Source organism: Monocercomonoides exilis (genome assembly GCF_001643675.1).
Source record: "Monocercomonoides exilis strain PA203 chromosome Unknown scaffold19-1596985, whole genome shotgun sequence".
In the NCBI taxonomy this organism is placed as follows: domain Eukaryota; phylum Preaxostyla; order Oxymonadida; family Polymastigidae; genus Monocercomonoides; species Monocercomonoides exilis.
The window spans coordinates 310,433-336,403 of record NW_027150564.1 but is presented as its reverse complement, the minus strand read 5'-3'; the positions used below and the strand labels follow the sequence as shown (position 1 = coordinate 336,403).

General features: G+C 41.5%; 4 protein-coding genes across 4 annotated transcripts; 2 read left to right on the top strand and 2 right to left on the bottom strand.

Moving 5' to 3' along the window:
• Positions 1-13: 13 nt before the first annotated feature.
• On the top strand, positions 14-5,155 carry MONOS_12276 (putative MATE family efflux transporter; the record flags this gene model as incomplete). The annotated part of the gene is made up of 1 exon (XM_067864884.1): positions 14-5,155. Exon 1 carries the CDS (start codon positions 407-409, stop codon positions 5,153-5,155), a length of 4,749 nt encoding a protein of 1,582 aa, XP_067728370.1. The 5' UTR covers positions 14-406.
• Positions 5,156-6,405: 1,250 nt separating this feature from the next.
• Positions 6,406-7,641, bottom strand: MONOS_12275 (uncharacterized protein; the record flags this gene model as incomplete). Its single annotated transcript, XM_067864883.1, has 3 exons — positions 6,406-7,087; positions 7,154-7,463; positions 7,522-7,641. The coding sequence occupies 3 exons, from the start codon at positions 7,639-7,641 to the stop codon at positions 6,813-6,815; spliced, it is 705 nt and encodes a 234-aa protein (XP_067728369.1). The 3' UTR covers positions 6,406-6,812.
• Positions 7,642-8,492: 851 nt separating this feature from the next.
• MONOS_12274 (uncharacterized protein) lies at positions 8,493-24,171 on the top strand (the record flags this gene model as incomplete). The annotated part of the gene is made up of 3 exons (XM_067864882.1): positions 8,493-13,781; positions 15,429-21,890; positions 22,002-24,171. The coding sequence occupies 3 exons, from the start codon at positions 8,493-8,495 to the stop codon at positions 23,871-23,873; spliced, it is 13,623 nt and encodes a 4,540-aa protein (XP_067728368.1). The 3' UTR covers positions 23,874-24,171.
• Positions 24,143-25,893, bottom strand: MONOS_12273 (putative b-box zinc finger family protein; the record flags this gene model as incomplete). Its single annotated transcript, XM_067864881.1, has 3 exons — positions 24,143-25,442; positions 25,518-25,784; positions 25,863-25,893. 3 exons carry the CDS (start codon positions 25,891-25,893, stop codon positions 24,403-24,405), a joined length of 1,338 nt encoding a protein of 445 aa, XP_067728367.1. The 3' UTR covers positions 24,143-24,402.
• Between the last annotated feature and the right edge of the window lie 78 nt (positions 25,894-25,971).

The following is a 25,971-nucleotide window of genomic DNA, read 5'->3' as shown; positions in this document are numbered from 1 at the left end:
ACCATTTGTATATGCTTTTCAATATATTTTTATTGAAATTTTATTAATAAATGATTTGTGTAAAAAACGGCCATTTCAATAATCTTAACAGTTTTCACCCACAATAAAAATCAAAATTTTATCACATCAAATAATCTAAATTTCCCGATGGGAAAGGATAACAAAGGGGCAAAAAAGAACATTTTTGATAGAATGTTTGCCTGGAGCGGTCCAGGAGGGTTAAAAGGTGATAAAAATTTTTGTATATCATGAAAATTAAATATTTTATCTTTTATTTCCAAGAACTGTTCGTTCTTTCAATTCCGATGATTCTTTCAGAGGCATGTGCTCTTTTCCATTTATTGTATTTCATTTTCATTACATTAATTTTTAGGCTTCATCAATCATCAATGTTTTTATTGAAAAGATGATTTTAAGTCGTTTCAATCCTCCAGATCGAGAAATTGGAACAGACGTTGCTATAGTCTCAGTGGGATGGAGCACTGTTTCGATTGTTATTTATCTTGCGCTTGGCTTAATATTTTTCACAACAAATTATATTGCGCAAATTTTTGGCGATGGACAGTACGATCAAGTAGGAGTTGTTTTTTGGACAACTAACTATGTCACACTCATTTGTTGGGGAATGTGCGCGGCCTTTATTCCGGCAATGAAGCCTTTGCTCATGTTGCTTGATGACAAATCAAATCCAACTACTGGGCTTTTGCTAAGGGCAGAAATTGAATATTCAAAGTTTGTTCTAACATGGGCAATTTCATTTCTTCTTTATGAGCACGGAGCATCTGTATTTGCGGGCATTTCTCGACCTATTCCAATTATTGTTGTGAATATACTGTCACTTATTGTGAATGCCGGAGCAGATTATGTGTTTATTATTGTTTTAAAGAAAGGATATATGGGGGCTGCATATGGCACAGTGACAGCAAAGGGTTTTGGTGCGTTGCTGTTTTTCAGTTGGCTTTTGTTCAGCGGTAAATTTAGAAAGCAATACAAACTGCTTTCATTACGTTCACTCATTCCTGATGTAAAGCTTCTTCTGAAAATGTGTGTTCTCGGCTTTTGCTCTGGGCTTGTTCGAGCACTCGAATTGGTTGTGTGGACGGTGTATTTGTTCCTTATGCAGTTTGTGGGGGCAATGGAAGTCACGGCAACGGGGCTGGCAACTACTGTCCACGAGGTGATGGGAATGATTGTGTACGGAATGGCAGGCGCGCAGGAAATTCTTGTTGCGCTGCATCTTGGCGCCAAGCAGCCGGGAGCTGCTGTGAGGGTGACTAAGGTCGCTGTATTTTTCCTCACAGTCTACCTTTTGTTTGTCGCTGGGCTGTACAATGGGATTCCTCGGTTCATCCTCCGCATGTTTGTCGAGCCTGAAGACTTCACCTCGCCAGACGAGCTATCGAAACTGCTTGAAAGCGGTGAAATTGTCCTGAGGCTGTTTGCTGCGTTTGCGTATGGGGAGATGCTGTGCCTGTCTCTCTCATCCACTCTCCAGGCATCTGGTGACACGATCACACCAACAGTCTGCTCGCTGCTGGCGCTTGTGGGCTGTGTGGTGGTGCCTGGGATCCTGCTCGCTAAGCAGGGGAAGATGACAGTGATGATCGGTACAATCCTGATGGTGGCGTATTCGTTTGCGTGCTCGCTGCCTGTGCTGGTTGTTGTACTGATTGGCCGCTGGAAGAAGACGGATTTGATTGAATCGACACACGAGAAAGCTGAAGAAGGGAAACTCTCAACGGAAGAAGGAGAAGAAGTCAATAAAGAGATAGAAAAGGAATCTGCAGAAGCGAAAGAGGAGGAAAAGAAAAAGAGGAGAGAACGGAGAAAAGCAAGAAAAGCCAAATTGGAGGAGAGAAAGAATGAGACACCAGAAGAAAAGGAAGCAAGAATTGCTTTGAAGAATCAAAGAAAGAAAGAAAGAGAAGAACAAAGAAAGAGAAAAGAAGAGCAAAAAAGCAGAAAACAGCAGGAAGCAAAAAAGGACAAAGACGAAAAAGGAGAGGTCGATGAAGAGACGCTTGGACTGCTCTCAAATGAAGAATCAAATGTTTATGACGAATCCTCTCAATCATCTGATGACTTGTCTACAATCTCATCATCATCGCTTTCATTCGACTCTTCTGAAACATCTGATTCAAATGAAGAGGCATCACAAAACAAGGATGCTACGACACAGTCAGGTGCTTCTTCAGTCAAATCCAACGAAGTTGAGCACACATATAACGAAAGCGCACCACTACTGAAATTCAAAGAAAGCGATACATTAAATGAAGACGATCAATTTGTACCACCACATCTTGTCAAAAGCAAATCTACACAAAATTCATCTTCAACTGGGATTGGGTCGGGTTCTGGTGAAGCATTGAATCAGTCTGTTGTAGCAACAGTGTTTCAGTCGAAGGATGTGGATGCTTCAGATGGGCTTTCTCATTCACCAACTGACAATTCTAATGATGGAAACACTCTCATCTCAGAGGCAATGAACCAAGCAGACAGTCAAGCCAATGCAGTGCAAGGAGACACGAGCAGCCAGATTGATGAGAAGCAGGCAGAAAATAATGCCACTCCAAGATCTCCAAGGCTGTCAGTGTTTTCTGTTGCCACTCTCCCAACACAATACAGGCTGAGAGCTGATTCATCAAAGCCGAATTCTTCTTCATCGTCTGCCTCAACTGCCTCGTCTTTGTCTGGGTATTCTTCAGAAACCGTCTCCACATTCCGCACAAAGCATCCATCGTCTCGTGTTCCTGTCACATCTTCTTATCTTTCATCTTCGGTGATTCCCATCCGCCCACCTGACATGCCCAAGGCTCCAATCACACTGAAGAAGAAGAAGAAACAGAAGAAGTCTGACGCAACAACAGGAACAACCAATGTGACATCTGATACTCATTCTGGTGCAAGCGCCAATGGAGATGCAAAAGCACGCACTGATTCTGATCAATGCTCCTTAGTAATTCCAAGCTCCTCTCATAACAACCAAAAGCAAAAACACAAGTCCAGCCGTCATGCATATCATCAGCAAAGAGATAAAAAATCTTCAACACAATCATCGTCAGTTGGGTCTAATCAACAGTCTGCCTCAGGATTCTTATCAAAACATCTGAATCTTGTGATTCCTCCGTTCCGTGGGCTGCGCCGTTCGCTGTCTTTCCGTTCGAAGGCAAGCTCATTTGCATCGCTTCAGAGGATTCTGCAGCCATTTCCTTTTGCGCCTACCTCTTCTTCTTCTGGAGGAAGGACAGTCGGTTCAGGCGCTTCTGCAGCTGCTGTGGGAATGTCGTTGGCAGAAAATGTGCTGAAGGAGATGAAAAAGGAAATGGAAGATGCAAAGAAGTTTGAAGCAGAGAAAGGAGAGAATGTTAAAGGAAAAGCGAAAATGAACAATAAAAAGAATTTTGTGAACGCAGAACAAAGCAGCTTTCTGCCAGAAACGAATGAGCAACTGCAACAGAACTCTGCAGGAACATCAATGGCAAATAACTTTTTCTATGCCAACAGCAACGAAAGAACGCCACTTGTGCAAACATCACAGTCCAGTGGTTATTCGTCAACATCTTCAACATCTCCTTTGATTAGTATGAACATGTCTTCTTCTCCTAATGTTTTCATAATTAACAACGGGTACTCATATGTAGGATTTCAAACACAAGACGCACTTTTGAGCAAAGGTCAGGAAAAGAACAGAGAAAAGCAGATGATTTCGGTGCCTCAGTTAATTCCTCCTCCTGAAGACATTAGCAAAATATCGGAGTTGAACGAGAGCTCATCTTCAGTTGTTCAATTGAATAATGATAATTTGATAGACGCTCCTTCAAACAAGCAAATGATATCAGATCTGCAGAATGAGGATCAGAAAGCCAACATAGTTCAACATTATGATCTTAGATCAATGCAGACTAAAGAAGATGTCTTAATGATTGTCAAAGTTGAACAACAAGACTCAACAGTTGTTGAGAAGAAAAATGAAAAAGGTAAAGATGATTCAGAAATCTCCAACAAAGAACAGACTTCCATTAAAGATGCTTCAAATGGAGTTCTGTCGCATCCTCAGCGATTCGAACGCTCACCTTTAGCTTCGCCTTCATATTCGCTCAATGCAGATTCAGATGAAGAAGATGCAAGAGATGCCACAGAATCAGTTCCATTCACTTCTTCTCTGCAAAGCAATCAAATTATCACAAGTAAGTTCGACAGTTCTCTTAACGGAGATGTTTCTATTTCGGAAAGTACATCCGATGGAAGAGATTTGGCAGGTGCAACTTCACAGGACTTGCAAAATGAAGCTTCATCTTGTGGTAGAATTCCGCTTGATGAAGAACGCTCATTCACTGCTTTGTCCAAACGGTCATCGATGCTTCATATAGGAGACAATAGCAATTATGAAGGTGTTGCAATCAAAGACAACCAATTAATAATTGGAATAAGCAATGATGATAGCAATGACAATCGCAACTTTAGGGATTCCGAACTGAAGTTGGCGGTTGAAGGTGATGAGGATGGAGTACACGACTCGGAATGGAACCAGCAGCTTACAGGAACTGAAGATTTTTATGCAGCCGTTGTTGATGTAGAAGCGGAGGAGCGCGAAATCAAAAGAAAAGAAGAAGAACTTGAGGATCAGAGGGAGTTGCTGCGACAGCTGGAGGAAGAGGAGTTCAGAAAGGGATTTAGCGATGACAACGAAGACTCAGAAGATGAAGGTGAAAGTGGAAATGCAGGTAATAAGCCTTGCTTACAAATTGCTGAATCTTTGAAAACTGAAAAAGAAACCAAAGATGATATGGTTCATCTTTCTTCTGCCGAGGATGCAACAGTTGCAAATTCTGATACAACAGAAAAGACTAAACAGAACAAAGCAGCAGATGACGAACCATTCCTTCCCTTTGAAAGTGCTTTGAAGTTGTATCAAACAACTTCGGATTCTCCTCCATCTTCGCCTTCATATATTGCTCCTTCATTATTTGCAGCTGCTTTGCATTCTGCAGAAAATGATGAAAATGAGTCTGTTGATTCCTCTGAAGGAGAACCCTTTGTTCAAGATGATTTGGACACGAATAGCGTAGAAAAGGCAAATGAGTCAAAACAATTAACTCTTGATTCTCCAAAAGGAAATGAAGAACCACCTGTTTCTTCTGGCCAAAATGAATAGCAAGATGTACTTCGTGCAGGATGAATAATAATTTATGTGCAGCTAAGAAGAATAAAGATTCAAGGTTTGAGGGGAAAAAAATGAATGAACCATCTTTTGAGGAGGTGAAATTGACTGAAAAATTTCAAAAATGACAATTAAGGAAACGAAAGATTCAGCAGCTTATAGCTTTCAATTCAGGGTTATTTGCAGGTGCATTAAATGTTTTCACCGACAAAAGAAAAATGATAGACATTTTATAAGTCTCAAAAAATATATTCAACACATTTTTGAACTTTCACACAACTGATTTGTATGCTTTCCGCTTTTTCATTGCTTGCATCGTCGTTAAGACTCTTTTTGTGTTAAAGCATCATGTTTCCAAATTTTTACTTGCAGTGGAGCAGTTGCCAGAGCAGAAAAAGCACAATTTTGAGAATTTTTTGCTTCACAAAGTTTTATTCAGAAAAAACGAGCATTTTTAATGATTGTTTAAAACAGAGTTAACTTTTCTGTTCTTCACTTTAATAATTTCTTTCTGGAACATTTCTTTGTCGGAACGGAAGAAGAAATGATCGCTTAGTTTCTTTTATTTTTCTTTTCTTTTCTTTTTTGTATGCAACGTTTTTTGTTTTGTGAAGAGATGCTTACGTTTTTGTCTGTCTGTGAATGGAAAGAGGCAAAATCCAAGTTTCTTTTGAAAAGCAGCCAGCCAAATACAAATTAGGTTTTTTCTTAAAATTTTGTAAATTGTTTCTTTTGTGCAGATATTATGAGCTTTTTTTTTTTTTGTATCCAGAATTTTCTTTGATATTTGAATGCTTTCAAACTTTTTTATTTGACGCTCGAATATTTTTTGTTATTCCTTTTACGAACATAATCCGTCTTTTGGTGCCAGATGCTTTTGGCAGTAAAATAAATAGTTTATGTGCATTCTATTCAAAGTCTAGTTTTTGATTTTTGCTTTTAGAATTTTTTATTCATTGTTTCTTTGATAGGTTATTTTTTCGAGGTTTGGTTTGCTTCTTGCGAATAGAGTGATGTTTTTTTTCATTTTTAATTTCATTTTATTTTTATGGAATTGTTTTCAAATAGCATTCCATTGATCTTTTTCAATTGAAGTATTTTGAAGTCTGGTATATTTATTCAATTGCTGATAAATAACATTTCACTCATTTTAATTTGACTTGACACATATATACTGTCGAGTGCATCTATTTTCCTCAAAACATAAAGCAATCAAGCTTTTAAAGTTAGCAAAGAAAAATAACTTTTCTGGATATTTTTTATTTCTTGGTACAGCTTTTTATAACGAGCGCAATGCAAAAGACAATTTCCATAACGTAACATGAAATAAAAGTTAAAACTGTTTGGTGAACTCACTGAAACATAATTGTTATTTCCCCACTGTTCAATAAAATGGATAAATCCAGATCACATAGCTTTTGCTTTCATTTATTTTTTTTATTGTAAGAGGAATTAGTTATTCATTTTCACATTAGAGGCAATATCGTAGGTCTTATTCCCGTTGACTAACGTGCCGAAACATGCAATTCGATTCAGCAGCATGTCAAACTTCCTTTAATTACGAATTAAAACGCTCAACTAATTCATATAATTGTGGTGACGAATTGTTTTTTTTATGATTAAAAATGTATTTCCACACGTATTATTTCAGCTAAGAGCCATCTTCTCCAATTTCACTCATCGAAGACGCTTGAGCAAAACTACTTTGACCCACATTAAGTTGGACAGTAACTCCTGTTCCATCGCTTCTCTGCTGCATCACAATTGGAGCCGCGATTCCTTGACCGTCTCTTCCTAATCCTCTTCCTGGAACATAACCATGCTTCGCCAGATAATTCTGTGCAAATTGCGAATCTATAGCTGCTGGCTGGAAGGTCCTTTCATTGTTATTCGATGTAGTTGAATCTTTACTTTCCAAATATCGATCTGAAATAAAATGAGAGAACCAGAAAAAGAATTGAATCATATTTTCAGGAAAAAAAATTGACAAACCTGTAAGCTGCTTTCTTCTTGCCATCATTTCTTCTACGGTTTCATCGAGATCAAGAGCGCTTTCATCATCATCCCCATCAATACTATATCCACGAGGATTCAATTCTTTCTCTCTTTCATCTATTTGCTTCATTAATGCATCAAGCCTTTGATGTTGCTGCTCTTTTAAAAGCGCTTGCTTTTTTTGTGCTTCAATTTCTGCACGCTCTCTTACAGCTGAAATATAATCGTTTGGTATTTCTGGTTCATACATGTCATCCAATTCAGTTGGAAACATATCACGCTCATATTCGGATTCAAGGCTTCTTGCCTACATTTTATCGTTACAATTCGTAAGAAAGATACAAAAATAATACATCATATCACACATATTGTTCAAATTTTTGAGATATTTGCACTTGCGAAATAGACCCAGAAGAAGCTTGTTGTGATTGTTCCTTCTGTATTTTCCGCAACAGTTGTGTTGGAAGCATTCCACTAAATGTCATTTTATATTTAATAACGAAATACAATAATAAAAATAGTTAAGCTCTTTTGTTTAACGATTAAATAACTCTTTTTTAATTCTATGATCAATATTTACCTTTACTTATCTTTTATTTTCTTTTTTTTATGTCTAATCGCGAGCATCATTCATATTCATGCATCAAACCTTCCAATACTGTTATATATCAAATAACCTCCGATGTAGTGCAGAAATTGATCGAAAAAACAAAAGTTTCACTGAAGAAATACCCAATCTATATATGCCTCAATTCTAATTGTCACCGATGTAAAACGCCTTTGTTTGCATTGACTAACGTGTCTGGTTTTGGAAGTTGTATAAATCCTGATTTTGTCAAAGAAATTGATCTTGGGTTTGTTTTTTTAAAGCTGGAACAGAGATTTTGATTTTTTGAAATATTCTATCGAATAATTTTGCTCACAGGACAAATAAACTTGAACACTTGAATCTTTTAGAGGCCAGCAGAACGCAAACAGGCGCAACTCCTGGATTTTCCAGACTTCGACGTTTGTGGATTGACAGCAACGAACTTATATCCGTTGAACTTGATGCTCTTCCGAAGCTTGAGGAGTTGTATTTGCAGCACAATAAAGTTAGTTCATTTTCTTATTAATTTTTAGTTCGAAAGCGGTTTTCATTATCTTTTAGCTTCGAAGTTTTCCAGTGAATCGCATTCATAGCCATCTGCGTATTTTGGACATATCTTACAACAGATTAACTGGACCCCTAACCCCGTTGATACAAGTTTCGCATGCCCTTTATTCGCTCAACATTTCACACAATTTATTCGACTGGAATGTGGAAGAGATACAAGAAGCCTTGAACGTATTTCGAATGATGACTTCACTTGAAATTTTGGATATATCCCCTAATCCTTTTATGAAGTATTACTCAAGCGAAGATTTGACGCACCACATAATATACTCTTTTAAGGAAGGTAAAATACGAAAGCTAGATGGGATGAAAGTTGTCAAGTCTTTGAAGAAGCAGCCTCCACTTCGTGAATTAATAATCACTGAAGAGGGAAAAGAAGCCATGAAGCAAGAAGCCGAAGAGCGAGCAGAAAAAAATAAAGAAATAGAGCAAAAAAAGCAGATGGGACTTGAAATAAATGACGACGACATCTATCTGGAGAATGACAGCAGCGATGAAGAAGAGGAAGATGAAGCAGAGAAATCAGAAGACAATGAAGAGCTCATCAGTCTGGTCAAAACAATCGAAGAGCAGCAAAATTCTGCATCCACAAGCAGCGAATCTTTAATGGATCCAACTGAAAATGAAGAAAATTCCAATGTTTCTCCACAATTGTTAGCCACACAGCAAATGAATTCACCAACTGCAACAGATACGCACGCTCAACAAAAGGAGGCAGAGCAATCAGAACGCAAAACTGAGAATGAAAAAAAGACAACATCAGTTGTAGAGGCATCATCATCATCAAAGGAGGCATCACGTAAAGGTGATAAAGAGGAAACCTCAAAAGCTTCAGCAAAAAACAAAACAGATACAACTAAGAAATCACAATCAACTTCTTCTTCCTCTTCTTCTTTCTCTGCTACATCTAAATCTCCTGCTCCATCGCAGGCTTTGCCTTCACAGGAACGAAAGCAAAAGCGGAAGGATATTTTGATTGACTACTTTCGCATTGCATCGATTGTGCAGCAGATGGCAGACACGATGGCTCAGATTGAGAAGACAAAGAGGGATTATTCAAAGCCAAGTAGAAGAAGAAAGAAAGAACATCAGATGCAGCTGGAACGTGCTGCAGCAACAGCTGCTGCACCGTCCCTACAGAATGACCAGAAGAATGAAAAGACAGGAAAATCAACATCTTCTACTTCAACTTCAACTTCAACTTCAACTTCTGCTTCTGCTTCTGCTTCTGCTTCTTCTTCCTCCTCCTCCTCTTCTCAGAGTTCAGAAACGTCAGCCGACGAACCAATTGTTTCTCCATTCAAAACTCTTTTTTCCACTCTGATCACGCAGATAGCATCTTTATTTGGGTATCTTTTTCCAATCTGCCCAATGCAAAGCATAAAATCACCTACACGAGCAATGGAGGCATCTTCTGCTTCTTCCTCTTCTTTAACTTCTTCCACATCTTCATCATCCTCTTCATCATCATCATCTTTTTCGAGTTCTTCTTCTACTACCTCCAACCCGCAATCTTCCAGCCAATCTTCTGATCTCCCCCACAAAAATGCTCCTTTCTCAGGTTTAATGTATTCGCCAGCATTTTCGCTTCCACTCATTCTGATCAACATTCCCGAGTGTGAAGACTTCGTCCTTCAGCTGCTGTATCCCTCGCTTCCTCTGCAGCTGGTGAAAGAGCTCATTCTCTGCGGAAAAGAACAGTCTTGCAGCACTCTGCTGGGAGACGACGATGCAGATGTAATCATCCCTTCTTCCAACTTCGACCTCTCTTCGCTCGTCTTCCTCCTCTCAACTATCCTCCAGGCTGCCGTCACGATGATTGCCTGCTACACACTTTCTTCCCATCTGGCGACTGCTGACAAAACCTTGTTTAGCAGTTCAGATGTCACTTCTGTGTTTTCCTCGTTGCTTTCTCCAGCAATGTGCCTCTCGTCTGCTCTGATGGCTCTGTTCACTTTGTGTCTACTATGTACCATTCAGACTCGCTACTTTGGAGCAGCTTGCGCTTTCATCCTTTCAAACAACAACTTGTTTCACTGTGTGTCTCCGCAGGTGTTTCAGACTGTGTTCGAGGCATTTGCTGCTCATCTCGCTGCTCTTCACTCATCTTCTCTTCTCCGCCCAGCCTCTTTTGGCCCATCGCTGCTTTCTCATTCTGGATGTGCCACCACAACATTCTCTCTTCCGTTTCTTCATTCTACCTTGCTCTCATTGGCAACTGCCTTTGACGACTCCAAAACGAAGACAGCACTCCAGCTGACTCAATCTGGAAGGTTTCTTGATGGCGCAGATTTGATTCCCTCATTCTCTTCGCAGAGTCAGTCAGACAAGGAGCACACTAATAAAGCAGATGGATCGCTTAGTCTTCGGATCCGTCGCTTTGATTCGAATGATAAGGAGACAGATGAAATGGAAGGTGAAAATGATGAAGATATGACTCTTCCTATTTATGCAAACTGGAATCCAACAGAAGAAGACGCAAATGACCACGAAATCAGCACAAAACCATTGTTCTTCTCTCAAAACGCCTCTTCTTTTTCATCCATTTCTTCAATTAATTCTTCTTATAGCACTCAGAAAAAGCTGTTGCAACCTCCATTTGCCAATGAGCTCGTCCTCGCTCTGCTGTATCGCCTGGGAAAAAAGTTCTTTTCGAGTCTTCCTTTGGCTTCCACTACATCTTCTGCACTGCGCTTTGACAGTGCAACAGCATTCAGACAGCTTCCAGTTTCATCGAAAAGTCCGATGCTTCCTCCGACTTCTCCAACTACATCAATGTCAGCTTCATCTTCGTCTTCGTCGTCTTCATCTTCCTCTGCCTCTGTCTCCTCCTCATCATCATCTTCTTATTCTTCTATTTCTGAATCGTCAACTCCTTTTCTTCCATATTTAGACCCAACTTCTGTAACTAGAGCCATCTCTTTGTTCGATCAAAACCAAAGTCTGATCAATTTGATCTCTTCTTTGCTTTTTTCTGTTTCATCTTCCCGTTCATCTTCATCAGCCTCCTCTTCCTCCTCCTCATCATCATCACAGCCTTCATCCAATGTCAGTTTAAACTTCCCCCTGAAGCAGTTTTCTTTGAAGCGTCCTTTCATTCGCCTGCTTTTCTCACTTTTGTGCAACAGCTCAGAATTCGAAGCTGAAACAGAAGTGTTTCACAACCCCAACGAGAATTCACTGTCAAGCCAGCCTTCTTCTCGTCCCAGCGATCTTTCAGTGCCCCATCACATTCAGCACGTCATGTTCCTAACCATCTTACTCAATCCTCCTCTCGCGCTGATTTCTCCACTCCTCCCAGTGCTTCTTCCTCACTCTCTCCGCGCTCTCTTCCTGGTTGCTGATGCGCTTTCTCTTTATCTGTACAAAAACCGGACAGCTCACGGAACAAAGTCCTTTGTGTTGCAATCAACGTTGTTGACTCACACATCGCCTTCTCATTTTCTGTCTGACTATTTCGCTCAACAAGATCAATTCACTCGTTTCACATCCACTTCATCCACTTCACTTTCGCACACGCCACATGCAATGTCCTTAGATGCGCCTTCTCTTCAGGAAGAAGCTCCGACAAGCCTTTCTGTGAAGCAGACAACAGGCAAGCCTTCATCTTCTGCTTCATCCTCTGCTTTGAATGAATCAGAGACAGCTCCTGAAAATCCAAATAATAAATCAAAAGAGCATAATGATAGATCTTCTTCAAACTCAACAGAAGACAGCGGTTCATCATCATCTTCTTCTTCTTCTTCAACTTCCTCTTTGAGTGCGAGCAACAATGAAAATCAGAATTCTGCAGAATCTGAAGAAGAAGCACCGACTGTTCTTTCTTCTGAATCAGACAATGCACAACAATCAGCGCCAAATTCCAGCGAAGCAAACGAAGCAAATGAAACAGGACAAGAAGAGAATCGCTTACCAACTGACGCTTCAATCAGCTCATCTTCTTCTGCTTCAGATCCAACAGGCTCTTCTGACTCCTCTCATTCCTCTAATTCCTCCGACAAGCCACAAACACCCGAACCCGATAAACAGAACATTCAGGAGCAGAAAGAGCGTTCCAGTGCGCTTTCGGCGCTGCACCAGAAAAATGCATCGGATGTGCTACGACAGAGCAGCAAGCTCAACTCCACCGGCGATCCGGACTACCACTTCCCTCCTGCTGCCCTCACCAGCGAGGAAAACCTGGTTGCGATGCTGTTCCTGTCTCACTTGATGCAGCAGCCTTCATTCTTGCACACGGTTGTGCTTATGAACCAGACAGATGAGTTTGACATATCAGATAAAGAATTAATTCCGTTTGCTTCGCTTTCATCATCAATGACACATTCCTCTGCAGCCACTTCTTCAGCTACTTCTTCAGCTTCTTGTTCTTCCAGTACACACAACAAAACTATTCAGCCTGGAATACTCTTCCCGACATCACTAATTCTTCACCACTTGTCTGAGATGCTCGAAAACTGCTGCTCCATCAGCCATGTTTCTGTTCTGCAGCTCATAGAGCTCTTTCCTTTGCATGCTCCGTATGACCTCACCCATTGCGATTGTATTCTCCTCCTTCCAATCACCTCGGTGATGCTCGCAATTACTTCGTCGCTTTTCTCAGTCCCTTCAATCGCTTCATGCTTCCTCGACTCCAGTTTGGAGTTAAGGCTTCTGTCTCTTCTCGAAGCAACGCAAACGGACAGGCAAAGCAAGAAGATAATCAACAAAGCCTTCAGCGGAGTCTCGTCGACTGCAAATACTGAAACGAGTTATTCAGAAAAGGACTGTATTCTCCATGCGCTCACCACTCCAATCATCACAAATTCATATTCCATCATTTGCGAGCTGCTGAATGCTCTGATGAAATATCAGAGAGACAAGTCAAATGGCTTGACAACTAAAAATTCAGAGTCATTTTCAACACATTCTGACAACTACAATGCCATCAGCGAACAATCGAATGGACTTGAAACAGAAGGCGTACAACAGTCACCATCTGCTTCAGTTCCAAAACTGCCATCGAGCAAGCACTCCTCTTCATCAGCATCAAACTCATCTGCGCCTGTTCAACAGCCCCCGGTTCCACACTTTTCACCATCTTCTTCTTCTTCTTCTTCTTCGATTCAAACTGCACTTTCAACATCTCCCCTTCTTAATGGTTATGCAGTCATTTCACCTCCTCCTCCTTCTCCTCCTTCTCCTCCTCCTTCCACCACTGATTCATCTTCACGAGTGCAACCCAATCCTTTCTCTCTTTCACACACTGCTCACAGAAGCTCACTTTTCAGCTCTGTCTTTCTCAACGATCGCCTTGTTCGTGCTGTCCTTCCAATTGTTTGCCTTCATTTTGCAGCTTTTCAAAACGAGACTCCATCCAGAACTGCTTCGTGCGCAATGATTTCGTCCTTCCAAGCGCAATTGCATGCTACACCTGAACTCGACTCCTCGTTTTACTTTGATTCCTCTCCGTCTTCACAGCTCATTCCGCTTGTGTCTGCTTCTCTTTGCATCCTCACGACACTTTTGACTGCTGCTGAGTCCACAAGAGCAGTCGCCACGACTCTCACACGCCTTTTCATGGACAATCCAGTTGATTGCATCCATTTCTTTGTCTTTGCAGAACAACTGCTGGGTGTGGGGAAGGAGAAAAAGAAAGAGGAAAACGAAGAAAGCTCACAAAAAGAGAAAACTTATCAGCTGAATCCATCGGCAACTCCTGCTTTTTCACTGCTTGCTCCACCACCTGTGTCAGAGACAACCAAAAAGGCTTCTCCATTCTCCCTCTCTTTCCTCTCAGATATTCCTTCGCTTGAGCCGCCTTCCTCATCCTCTACTTCTTCTCTGCTTCTTCTAATGTTCGGCTCTTCCTTTGTGCGATGCTGCTACACTCTCTTATTCTCTACGCTTCCTCACAAAGATCTCCATTCGTTCTGCATTGAGCTTGCTCTTCCCACTCTTTGTCATCTACTCTTTGCTCCGCCAACACTCACGCCACTCTTGTCGTTCTCCGCGCTGCCAATGAGCCTTACACTCAGAGGGCGAATTTCACACTGGGACAGTTTATATCTGGAGGAGTGCAAACGCTCAATGACTTCAGGCTGTGCATCGATGGTTTCGCCGTCTGTTCAGAGCACTTCGAAAGAGAAGTCAGCAAAGTCAACAGCACAAACAGAAAATCAGACACAAAGCGAGAAAATTGCACAGCCATTGATTAGCATCCCATCACCAGACATCATCGTGCCATCATCTGTGTCTTCATTTATGCCAATTGGTGCATCGCAGGCTTCAAATGCGAATCGGTCTCTTCAAACATCTTTGGTGTCTGTTGATCCCAGTTCATCTGTTCAGCATTCAACTTTGTCATCACAATCGTCGTCGTCCTCTTATTACAACCGGACTGGAGCGCCGTTGACTCCCACGTTGAACTTCATGTTTTCTTCATCCTGTTTCCATTCTGTGCTATTTTATCCGCTCCATTCGACAATTTCTGATCTTCTCACCACATTCTCCACAATCGACATGCAAGTGCGTTCTGCCTATCTGTTTATCACTCTTCTCTCTTCTTCGCTTTCTCTCCTCAATTTGTTCCGCTCAACACCTGCTCAGTCGCCTCCTTCAAACCCTGCTGCAATGTGGATGTTCCATCGGCAGTTGGTTGAACAAGAACTCAGAAAAAGGAAGAGAGCTGTGATGGAAGAGCGAGACAGACTGAATCAGCTGGATGATGACAGCGACGATGAGGCTGAAGAGGAAGAGGAAGAAGAAGAGACAGATAAAGGATCGACAGGAAAGCATCTTGTTCTTGCAATGCAGAATATGATTGGGGGGATTGCTGATTTAACAACCGATGCGTTATCAGCAGTGGCAAACAAAGCAGCTAAGTTAACATCAGCCATCGGGGGCATGTTTTCGTTTCTCGGTGGAAAGAAGAATAAAGATGATGAAAATACAGATGATGAATCAGATGAAGGAAGCGAAGAAGAAAGAGAAGAAAATGAAACTGAAGCCAAAGGAAAAGAAGACAAAAGGCAGAAAATTTCAGAAACTCAGTCAACAGCCAATGAAGAGCAAGCATCACATGAGGCAAATGAATCTTCAAGTGATTCACAGATTGTTGCTGCAAATAATACTTTGCAGTCTCCTTCAAGCACATCTCAATCCATTCCAAAATCTCCCTTGAAAGAAAAGGGAGCAGCATCTTGTTCCACTTCCTCTCTTTCTCTTTCTGCTTCTCTGCCTTTATTCCTCCTTCCTTCCTTTGTCTATCGTGCAGATGGTATTGTTGTCCTCTGTATTCATCTGCTCACTCGAATAGCTTCTGTTGATTTCAGCCTGCTTCCACAGTCTCCTTCTAGAAAGTTGTATTCACATGATTCACGTAGCGATGATAGCGCATTGAGTCTTATTCACAAAGTGCTTGTAGCAAAATCATCTGCACATACTTTTTCGCCAAGTCAGCCGATTTCGAGTGAAACGACTTCTGGGCAATCAGATAAGCACAACAACCAAGAGCTTCCGTTCTCATCTCTTATTGCTCCTGGGAATTCGAAGAGATCTGCATCTTCTAGTTCTCTTGCTCCTCTGAATGATATCATCTCCTCTCTGAAGGATGCTGTGCCTCTTGTTCTGTCTGCAATGGAAATCAACGCAAGAAGACGAGGTGAAAGAGAAAATTCGAATGATTCCACAGTCGATTATAAAGATGATGATTGTGCTTCTAATATATCCACAACTCGGACTCATCAATCAAACAACACTTCCCTTACGCCATACAACAAATCCCATTCTGTGGAAGCCTCTTCGCTTATCCCCGTAATTCAAAAGCTTTTCAATCTGCCTCTTTCTTCTTCCCCCATCACTTTCACCAGCTCCTGCCCATTCTACCCGGCTGGCCCGCTTCCTCTGAGGCAGAACGTGTCAATCTGGTCAGCTTCCTTCGACTTCCTCACGTCGCTCGAAAAGAGCATCCTCAGCAGCTCCACGCTGGGAATGTCACAGCACACAGACGTTGTCGCCCAGCTGGCAGTCAACGAGGCAGCAAACGGAGGCAGCTCGCAGTTCTGCTTTGAGGAGACGTGCGTCGGCTTGGAGATGATGAATGTGCTGTCTGCATTTGCATACGTGCCTCCTTCGTCTGCACTATCTCTGCGTCTCCTCCGCCGCGTCGCTTACATTTTGGAGGGAGATCCAGAAAAGCCTCTTTTCCCTTCGTTCTCTTCCAGCGAACTGCTGCCATCTCGCGTTTATTCTTCCTCGTTTGGCAGCAACAGCTCGCTGCCTATTATTGTCAGATACTCTCAGCAAAAGCGTGAAGAACGCTCCATCCGCAACTTCAACTGGCGGCAGCGCTGGATTGGCAACTTTTCATATGAGCAAGTGGCAACCAAAGGATCTCTTGTTCTGCCTTCTTCAGCTATTCAAAAGCAACAAGCTCTCAAAGCTTCAGAGTCGATGCTGCTGTTGTCTTCCTTTGGCATTTTGGGTCCAACATACAAAGCGATGCCACGGCAAGAGACGCCAGTCACGACCATTTTGGATATGATGTCTGATCCTCGTGTGAAGGGCATGCAAAATGCTGCTTCAGGCGGCATGAGGCAGTCAAGTCATATGCGAAGTCTTTCCTTCTCGCGGATATCTTCTCCGTCTTTGGCAACATCTGAGCGATTGAATCGGTTTTCGCCTGCAGAATATGGGCAGCAGGCCCGCTCAAACGCTCCAATTCGCTACGAAATGCCTTCATCCCTTCTTTCTCCAACTCCGATATTTTCTCATCCATCACTTTCTTTTCTTTCTCTCAACGGAGTCAGCTTGATCGTGCGCTTTCTGGCATTCTATACGAATTTGTACCACAAGCAGCTGCAGCATCTTCTCCTTTCCGAAGAGATTGTAAGTGAAGAAGAAGAAGAATTGAGGCATCTGTCGAAGGACTCGGCTTTGGAAGATTATCAGAATGGAACTACAATTGCGCTGGAGACGCGAAGGAAGAATTGGAAGGAAAGCAATCGCATTTGGGAAGCAGATGAAAAAAGGAGGAAAGAAGAGCTCGACGCTCCGATTGTTTTCTTTAGCGATGATGTATTTCAAGATGTCGAAGGTTTGCTAGAAAAAAAGAACAGCCTGAAATTTACTCATCCCGGTATCAACAAGGATGCTCTGCAAATCCAGCTTTGTTTCTCTTTCGCAAAAGCAAAGCGATTCAACGACTATGACAGGTTCTATGCGATCACTCCACCTTCATCAGAAAGAAGCGCTTTGAATGCTCAAAATGAATCAGAAAGTGCTTCATCATCATCTTCTTCTTCCAGATTCGATATTTCAACAACACTCTCGTTATATTCACAAACACCTCGCAATGTGTTCGAAGAGTGTGGTATTCCTTCTTCCGATGCAGTGACTCCATTTTTGCTCTCGTTCTGGGAAGCCTGGAGAGAGATGGCAGTGGCTGCAGAGTTCAAAAGGCGCATTTCTTTTGCCCAGCGCAAAAAGCTTGAGCTGCGAAGAGAAGTTGCCTTGGATGAGTGTTTGAAAGTGCGCAAATCGCTTCAGGAAGATGAGAATTCTGCAGAAGACGCTGAAAAACTCTCGCGGAAGGAGAAAAAGGAAGCAGCAGCGAGAAGGAAAGAGAAAGAGGAAAAGAAGAAGCAGCTGGACGCGGAGATTAAGCGACTGGAAAAGGAAGACAAGAAAACGTCACATTCTCTTCTTCTTCAGGAATCATTTGATGTGTTTGACGATTTTGAGACTGAGTCGTCGTGTTTTTACGAGTTTCGTTTTGAGCCGTCCTCGCAGACAATTCCTGCGATAAAACGAACAAAGCTATCAGCAACTAGCTTGACAACACCGCAGAAAATGGATAAAACTGACACTGACAAAAGGTTGCCGCTGTCTTCATCAGCAGCGCGCTCAACAGATAGCATTTCTGCAGCAAATATGCCTTCAGGCTCGATCCACAGACAATTCAATTCTCAACCTTATTTGGCACCCAGATCAAAGACTCCAGCGCCATCGCCTCCGTCAAGCTATCGCTACTCTGCGCTTTTGAACAACTCTCCATCTTTCCCTCTGCCAAATTCGCCCAATCAGCCACCAATCAAAAAACCAACTGCATTACAGCCACTTGCATCACCAGTTTCTCGAAGTGCAACTTCTTCATTGTCTTCTCAATCTCAAAGAAGGCCTATCAATTCCTCGACTCCTCCGCTGGCGCAGCACAAGTTCATCCCTCGTCCTTCAACAGCATTCCCATCCACAGCCAATTCGGGGCAGAAGAGTGGAGAGATGGGAAGTGCGTTCTCTGGAATCAGCACTGGATTCATAAAGCCAAACCAGGCAAAGCGTGCAATGCAAAATGGAGGGCGGAATGAATGGAACTCACAGAGACAAACACAAAAACAAAGTTCAATTTTAAATTCACGCAGTGGGTTCTCGTCCAAATGCTCTTTCTTTTCTTCTCCGTTTGTGCTTTCTCGGTCAAACTCTTCGACAAAAGGAGCATCTGTTGCAAGCTCTGCATCCAGAACCCATACAATGTCGTTTGACATTCGCATGCCTTATGAGCAGAGTTCATCAACACCACAACATTCATTTGTCTTTAATCCTCATCCTCGTCCTCCAACTTCTTTGCAAATATCCACACTTTCTTCGCCTTCTTTTGCTTCATTCATCAGCCGCTCAGATTCGACTGTTAGTTTTATGCCTTCTCCGTCTCCCGTTCCTCTCTCTCCTGCTTTTCCTGATGATTACTTCTCTGAAGCGCCAACACCTTCATTGGCTGTTTCTCCAATTTCATTTTCCTCATCATCTTCTTCTTCCTCCTCTTCCTCAATCTGTTCGCTTCAAGCGTTCTCACAGTCAAGTTGCGACAGCTTACCAGAAACTGATCCGTTGAGAAGTCCGAACACTTACCGCCGACTGTCATCTGCGCATTCTTCAAAATCGTCACTTTGTCCAGATATAGATCTCCGCCATAATCTTTCATTTGAACCTTCAATTGGCATTCAATCTGAACTGGCTCTGCGAACGCTTCTTTCTCTGTTGTGGTATGCGCCCAATTCAATGAAGCACAAACTTAGGCAGACACTCAGAACACCACAGTTCTTCCTAATCTTGTTGAATACAGTCTCCGCACATTGGTTTGGACTTTCTGCAACTAACCTGAAACAGCAACTTGGAGCTTCTTATAACCAGAATCAGAATTCATCATCGAGTGATGGGATGAGTGGAGGGAATGAAAAACTATTCAAATCTCATCAACTGTATTCGAATGAATTGTCTTTTGGAACCACTTTGTCTTCTTCTGTTGGATGTGGAATTGGATGTCGTGTTCTGACTATTCTGTCTGTTCTGCTTCCGTTGACTTCGGTGGAGCTGCGTGAACGGGAAGAAAAGGAGATCTCTGATGAACAGGTGCTTTTCATTAAACGACCGAATAAGACTGATGTGAGTGCTGCTTTATCAGAGAAGAGAAGCAAACAGAAAGCTGAAGCGAGTAAAGAAAGAGAATCGAAGAAAGAAGAGAAGAAATCGAAGAGTGAAGAGAATAAAGGGAATAAAGAAAATAAAGAGAAAATGACTTCCACAAAAGATGAAAAAAAGAAAGAAAAAGAAACAATTGGAAAAGAAAAGGAAGAAAAGAAAGAAAAGAAAGAGAGCAAAGAGAAAAATGAAGATGCTGATGGATTGGACGCTCCCTTTGAAATTGTTGAGGATCCGGAAAATGAACAGTTTGATGATTTGGATGAATCGTTCACTCCAATCAACTGGCTGAGCGAATTCAACAAAACCAAAGAATCTCGATTCCAACAGCTGAATTTCGGAAAATTGGAAGCGCCATCATCGAAATCCAGTACGAATGTGGAGAGAAAGAAATCATCTTTGATGAAATTATCTGAAAATAACTCCAATTCAGAAGAGCAGCTAGCAATTAGCTCTTTAACGTCCAACGAACAAAATGAGCTTAACCAGAAATCAAATCAGGATAAAGCAAAAGTTTTAATTTGTCCTCCAAGTGTCTTGTTGAGAAATGAGCTGTTTCTTCTGCATATCGCTCACGTGCTATTAACTCCACTGATCGAATCGCTGAGCGTTCTCTTTTCTTATCACAAACTATCTGCTTCAATAGAATCACGGCCTTCTTCTTTGTCAAATGAAAAAGAATCAACACAAAACGATACAAGTGAAAGTATGAAGAACGGTTTGAAGAATGATGGACAGTTCCATCCATTTTACAGTGTCGAAGCATCCAAGCTCATTTCGTTCTCTTATCGCTATGCCAATTCAGACACAAAAGCTCGAATGAAATCTGTCACTTCCTCTTTGAATGCCCATTCTGCACTCCCGTTTATTTCGCAGCTGGAATCGCAAACACTCCCGCAACGGACTTTCTTCACAAAACGCGCTGATTTCGTATGGTCACCTTATTTCGATCCGAGTTCTTTTGCTTCTCGTGCGATATCTTCTTCTTCTTCTCTTTCTGGATCTGCGTCTTCATCTTCATCTGTGTGCTCTTCATTGAAAGGCCCCTTCTCATTCGTGCTTAACAAGAACACATTGGCTGCCCAGCTTTCTCTTCTCTGTGAAGGCGCGCTTGAATCAATTGTTGAAGGAGTTGTTCTGCTTCTTAAAGCAATGATGAATGTTATTACAACTCTACCAATATTAACTTTTGAAGATCCGAACTCTTTGTCTTCGATGTTTGACGAATCGGTCACTTTGCACAATGATATGGTTAATAAACAAAATGAATCCTCCTCATCTTCCCAATCAAAATCCCAGTTATCGCATCATCGTCGCTTTGCAAGAGTTGTTCATTCGCTTCCTTTTGATGAAGAAGATATCGACCATCAAGATTCAAATGCTTCATCAGCAAAGTACAAAGGCAAAAGCAAAGAAGCAAAAGCATCACCTAAAAATGAAGAGCAACACGAATTTAAAGCCTTGACTGCATTTTCAAACATGTACTCTGCGAAAAGCTCAAGCACAACTAGCAGCACTGAACAAACCTCTCAACATCAGCCTGATTCCGAATCAAGCACTCAAATGGAGCAGGCTTCTTCACCTGTTCCTGCTTCTGATCCTGATTCTGACTCTGACTCTGAAACAATTGCAACTGAATCTGCCCCAGAAACAGCTGATCTTTCAGAAGCTAATTCCCAACATGCACCAAAAAGCAATATTCTTCCTCTTTTCCATTTTCTCGCGTCAGCATCGTCATTCTCTTCAGCCAGCATTATGTCATCTGCTTCTGCATTTCGCGAGTCGGTCTGTCTTCATCTGATTCCTCTTTCCACAATCCACCTTTTGGTACGCCTGCTTTTCCATGGGCATCTCAGACTGGCCAATCAGGAATGGGCATCATCTGCAACCCCGGAATTCGATTTTGAAAAGGAAGAAAATCGTGGAGACTGCAAATTAGCGAACTCTGCGTCTTACCAAACACAGTCGGCCATTGCCGTTCGCTCAGAGAGAGACAAGTTCAAAAACGATGAGAGGAAAGCATTTGTCACTCAGATTCAATACATCAAGCAGACACTTGGTGAGTGGATGATTACTGTTCCGGAGTTGCGTTATTCTGTACTTCTGTATATCGAAAGAACAAAGGTTTGTATCTTTATTAACTTTATTCTTTGCATTAATTTCCAAATTATAATTCATCAAATATGTATTTGTTTTTATTTTGTTTTTCTTTCATTGGTATTTCAACAATTATAGTTCTTATTCCCAGTCTCAATCCATCCATCATTCCTTGATGGAATCACTATACCAGCTGCTGAAGATCATCTCATACAATATTTACGTCATGCACATCCATCGTCACAGCCACCTCCGCAAAGATCTGGTTTCTTTGGTTCGAAATCTTCTGCCAGAGCAAACGCGTCATCGTCTTCTTCATCTTCAAGCAGCAACTTCGAAGAATCTGATGCTGATCACAGTGCAAGTTCTGCAGTGTTCATAAATAAAGAAGATCATAATAGCGTGGCCAGCAAGCACTTCAGGTACACAGACCCATTCTATGCATTCAGAGAGCCTCCAATTGGACTTAATAAACTTGCAAAAAGCCACATTTTGTCGACAGCTTTTGGATCGATCTATTCTTCAACAGGAAACAACAGTGGGATGCTCATCGTTACCACACGGGGCATATTCTTCTTTTCGCTGTCCAATCTGGAAGAATCCAAAATAAGAGACAAGGGAATTTCTATGATTCTCCAGTCATCAAAGGCAGAAGTATTATCGAAGGAGGATTTAAGCCCGCAGAAAATTGGTTCTAAGGAGTTTGTGCTGAAGAAAATGAAGAGACCGAAAGATGCAGAAGAAAACGACGGATACGACAAAGATAACGCCAGTGGAATCTTACTGGATATGTCTTTGTCTGACGAAGGGATTGACGGAATGGGCAATTACGGAGGCATCTTTGGAGGAGGAGGAGCTGTTAATCAGTTCGAAAGGAGCATAGAAAATGAAAGTATCCTCCAGATAGAAATGAACAATGCAGAAGATTTAGTTCGTTCTCAGTCGGATTCATGCTTCGAAAAACCTGCTGCTTCTATGCTTCCTCTTGTCCCTTCGCTGAGTCCTGTTCTGAAATTGGTTCTTTTAGAGAGAGCGTACAGCTGCAGCGGGAAGCAGAACGCAAACGGGCTTGAAGGGCCAAGCAGTATTTCGTCACTGATCAGTGAGTCGCTCTATCTGGACGGAGAGAAAATGGCGCTGCAGCACTTTTTCCCTTATGAGAAGATACGAAGTGTGGTATTTGATGAAAGCTTGTCGCATGTTGGCTTTGAAATCAGCACACCTAACAATGATTTCGTTCACTTTGGAAGCAAAAGAGTATCTGCAATGGCAACTTTGTACGATTCTTTGCTTCAATTGTCGTCGCAGATGGTGCCATGCTGCCCATTTGCTATTCTCCGCGAGAACTCAATCGCAACAGAATGCCGGCTGGCCACTGCGCCTGCTCATGTGCGCAATTCGGAAGAGCTCTCTGCCAAATTCCTGCTGCGCCCTTGCTCTTTGGCTGATCGTATTCTCATGTGGTGCTTCTGCGATAAGAAAGACGAGGGCGGGGAGTATGATCAGCGTATTGTTGCTGTTTCCCGGGCAAATCTGTTTGAGTTCTTCCCTCAAGAGGAAAACTGGGGCTGTGGTTCCAGCTCCAATTTTGTTGACCTCAATTCAATGACAAGCTTAAATTCTTTTGTTGACTTCGAGCTGTGGTACAGGCGCAGAAAGATGATTGAAAAAAGTTCTTCACAAAGCAGCTCAAAAGCAATTTATCCAAAATTATTGTCTTCCTCTTTGTCTGCAAGTTCTTCAAGCTCATCTTCTTTGTCACCGGACAATGTGCCTTCAGTGCTTTGTTACCATGTTAGTGCCATTGGAGTGGCAGATGATGAATTGTCTGTTGCGCTGCGTTATCTTCGCAGAAACGATAACAAGCTGAAAGTTATAAGGGTAGTGTACAGATTCCGTTCTGTGGAGGATTCAATGCGTTTTGTGAGCACTCTTCGATACTGCATCGAAGAGGGAGTGAAAGAAAAAGATGAAATGTTCGCAAAGAGTATTCATAATTCTGAGAAGTAATAAATTTCATATTCTGATTGTGATTGCTTTCGGGAACATTTTCTCAATTGAAAAAAAAAAGTAAAAAAAATATAAAAAAAAATACTTACATTTTTTGTTCAAAACCATTGTTTTGAAACTTGTTTGTGTAAATTTTATTTTTTTAAGTTAATGTTTTGATATGTTGTTGTTAAATAGTTTCAGTATAGTAATTTTTGTATGTTCTCTGAGTTGGTCTTTTTTTTAACTTCTTCTTCTTATTGTTTTCAGTTGGAAAAAAGAAAATAATATTAGGAAAATGCAGTATTTTCCAAATAAACAAAGTAAAGCAATTGAAATGTATAAAATTAAAACATATTTTATGTTGTCAGGAAGTAGATAAACAATAAGAAAGATAAAAACAGATAATAGAATAATGAAGATTCATAAATTGCAGAGGGTTTTTGAATAGAATCAGTTAAAAGAAGTTGTTAATGCTTTGGGAGACAAATGATTGAAAAAGAGATTTTTCATTTTTATGAAGTGATTTTTTTTTTTGGTTTTTTTACAATTATAATCTCTTCTTTCTTCCCGTTCCTTCTGCTTCTCTGCTTCTCCTGCTTGATCCTCCTCCCATCCTCTCTCTCCCTTCCATTCCTCCGCTCTCCATCCCTTGTGATCCATAATAACCACCCATGCCGATTTGAGAAGACTGCCCCATCTGCCTCGCCGATGAAGGCGTCCCTCTCATTGCTCCTCTTTCTCTTTCTGTTCCACTTTCTCCGTCTCCAAGTGACATCGACATTGGCGCTCCAGTTTCTGCACCTGGAAGCATTCCAGGTGCTCCTTCTATTCCTTGTGTGTATGTTGCCTGAACCGAAGCTACTGCCAAATGCAATGCAGAAAGTCCCTCTAATTGCTTGTTTGCGCTTTCCATATCCAAATAGCATCGTCTGCTGGCCACTTCTGGAAGCCTCACATCAATTGGTGTGTCTTTCAGAAGATCTGTTGCAACTTGCTTGTGCGTTCCATAAAAGTTAAGAAGTCCTATTTCATCTGAGCTTTCGCTAGCTCCTTTCATCTGAGAAATTGCTCCTGTTATCTCATTCTGCTTTGTCTGTGCATATGATATGAATGAAGATAATTCTGCAATCTGCTCTTCTTGGAACTTGTCTGCTGTAGCCATAAACTCTAATTCCTTCTTTCTTATCTTCTCTCTCAGCTCATTAAATGAAAGTGCCATTGACTCTTTTATGGATCGTGTGTTATCAGCAATTTCTTGTTCATGTGCTTCAATCTGCATAAGAATCTTCTTAACTGCCTCTTGCCTCATCGCAAGTGCAGATACAATCTCGTTCATACGCTTCCTGATCTCCCCGTAACTCTTTCTAATTGTTTGCACATCATGACCTTTGTGCGCCCCACGGATTGCACATTCAGAGCATATGCACGTGCCTTCGCAGCTTAAGCAATAGTATGAAAGCTCTTCCTCTGGGTGTTCTGGACAAAATAATGCTGAGCGAGACGAGTCTATTGGCAAACGGACATGCCTACTCATCAAAGCGTTATGAGATGGATGAAATTGCGCTTCGCAATTTTCACAAAAATTTCCTTTTAAAAAAATTTTTAAGGTCAACAAAGAAATAGACAAATTGTATTAAAATGATTCATAAATAATTCCCACACCTCTGCATTGTTTACAGAAATAGACTGCCTGATTTGGAGATTCAGGAGGGCAACTGTCACACATTACAATTGAACTGCTTGATGAAGGAGCAGTTGATGAAAGTGGAAGAGGAGTTGTAGATGATAAAAATGATTGTCCATATCCTGTTGTCTGACGAAGAGATGATGATTGAGGTTGCTGAAATGGTCCAGCTTGCATTGGCGTTGTTTGAAATCTTGAAGGGCTTGGATTTGCACGAGCAGAATTCGTTCGAGTATCTTTTAGACCTGAGTGTGCATAAGACGTTGTTCAATGAATATATCAATAACTGGTTAATGAATATTTTATATAAGCAAAATTAATACCTGATTCACGAAGCATATTTGATTCTCTCATCAATTGTTCTAAACTTTCAGATGCTGAGTATTCGACGGCTAAATGCAGTTACAACCGAAAATACGAATGCGTTATAAT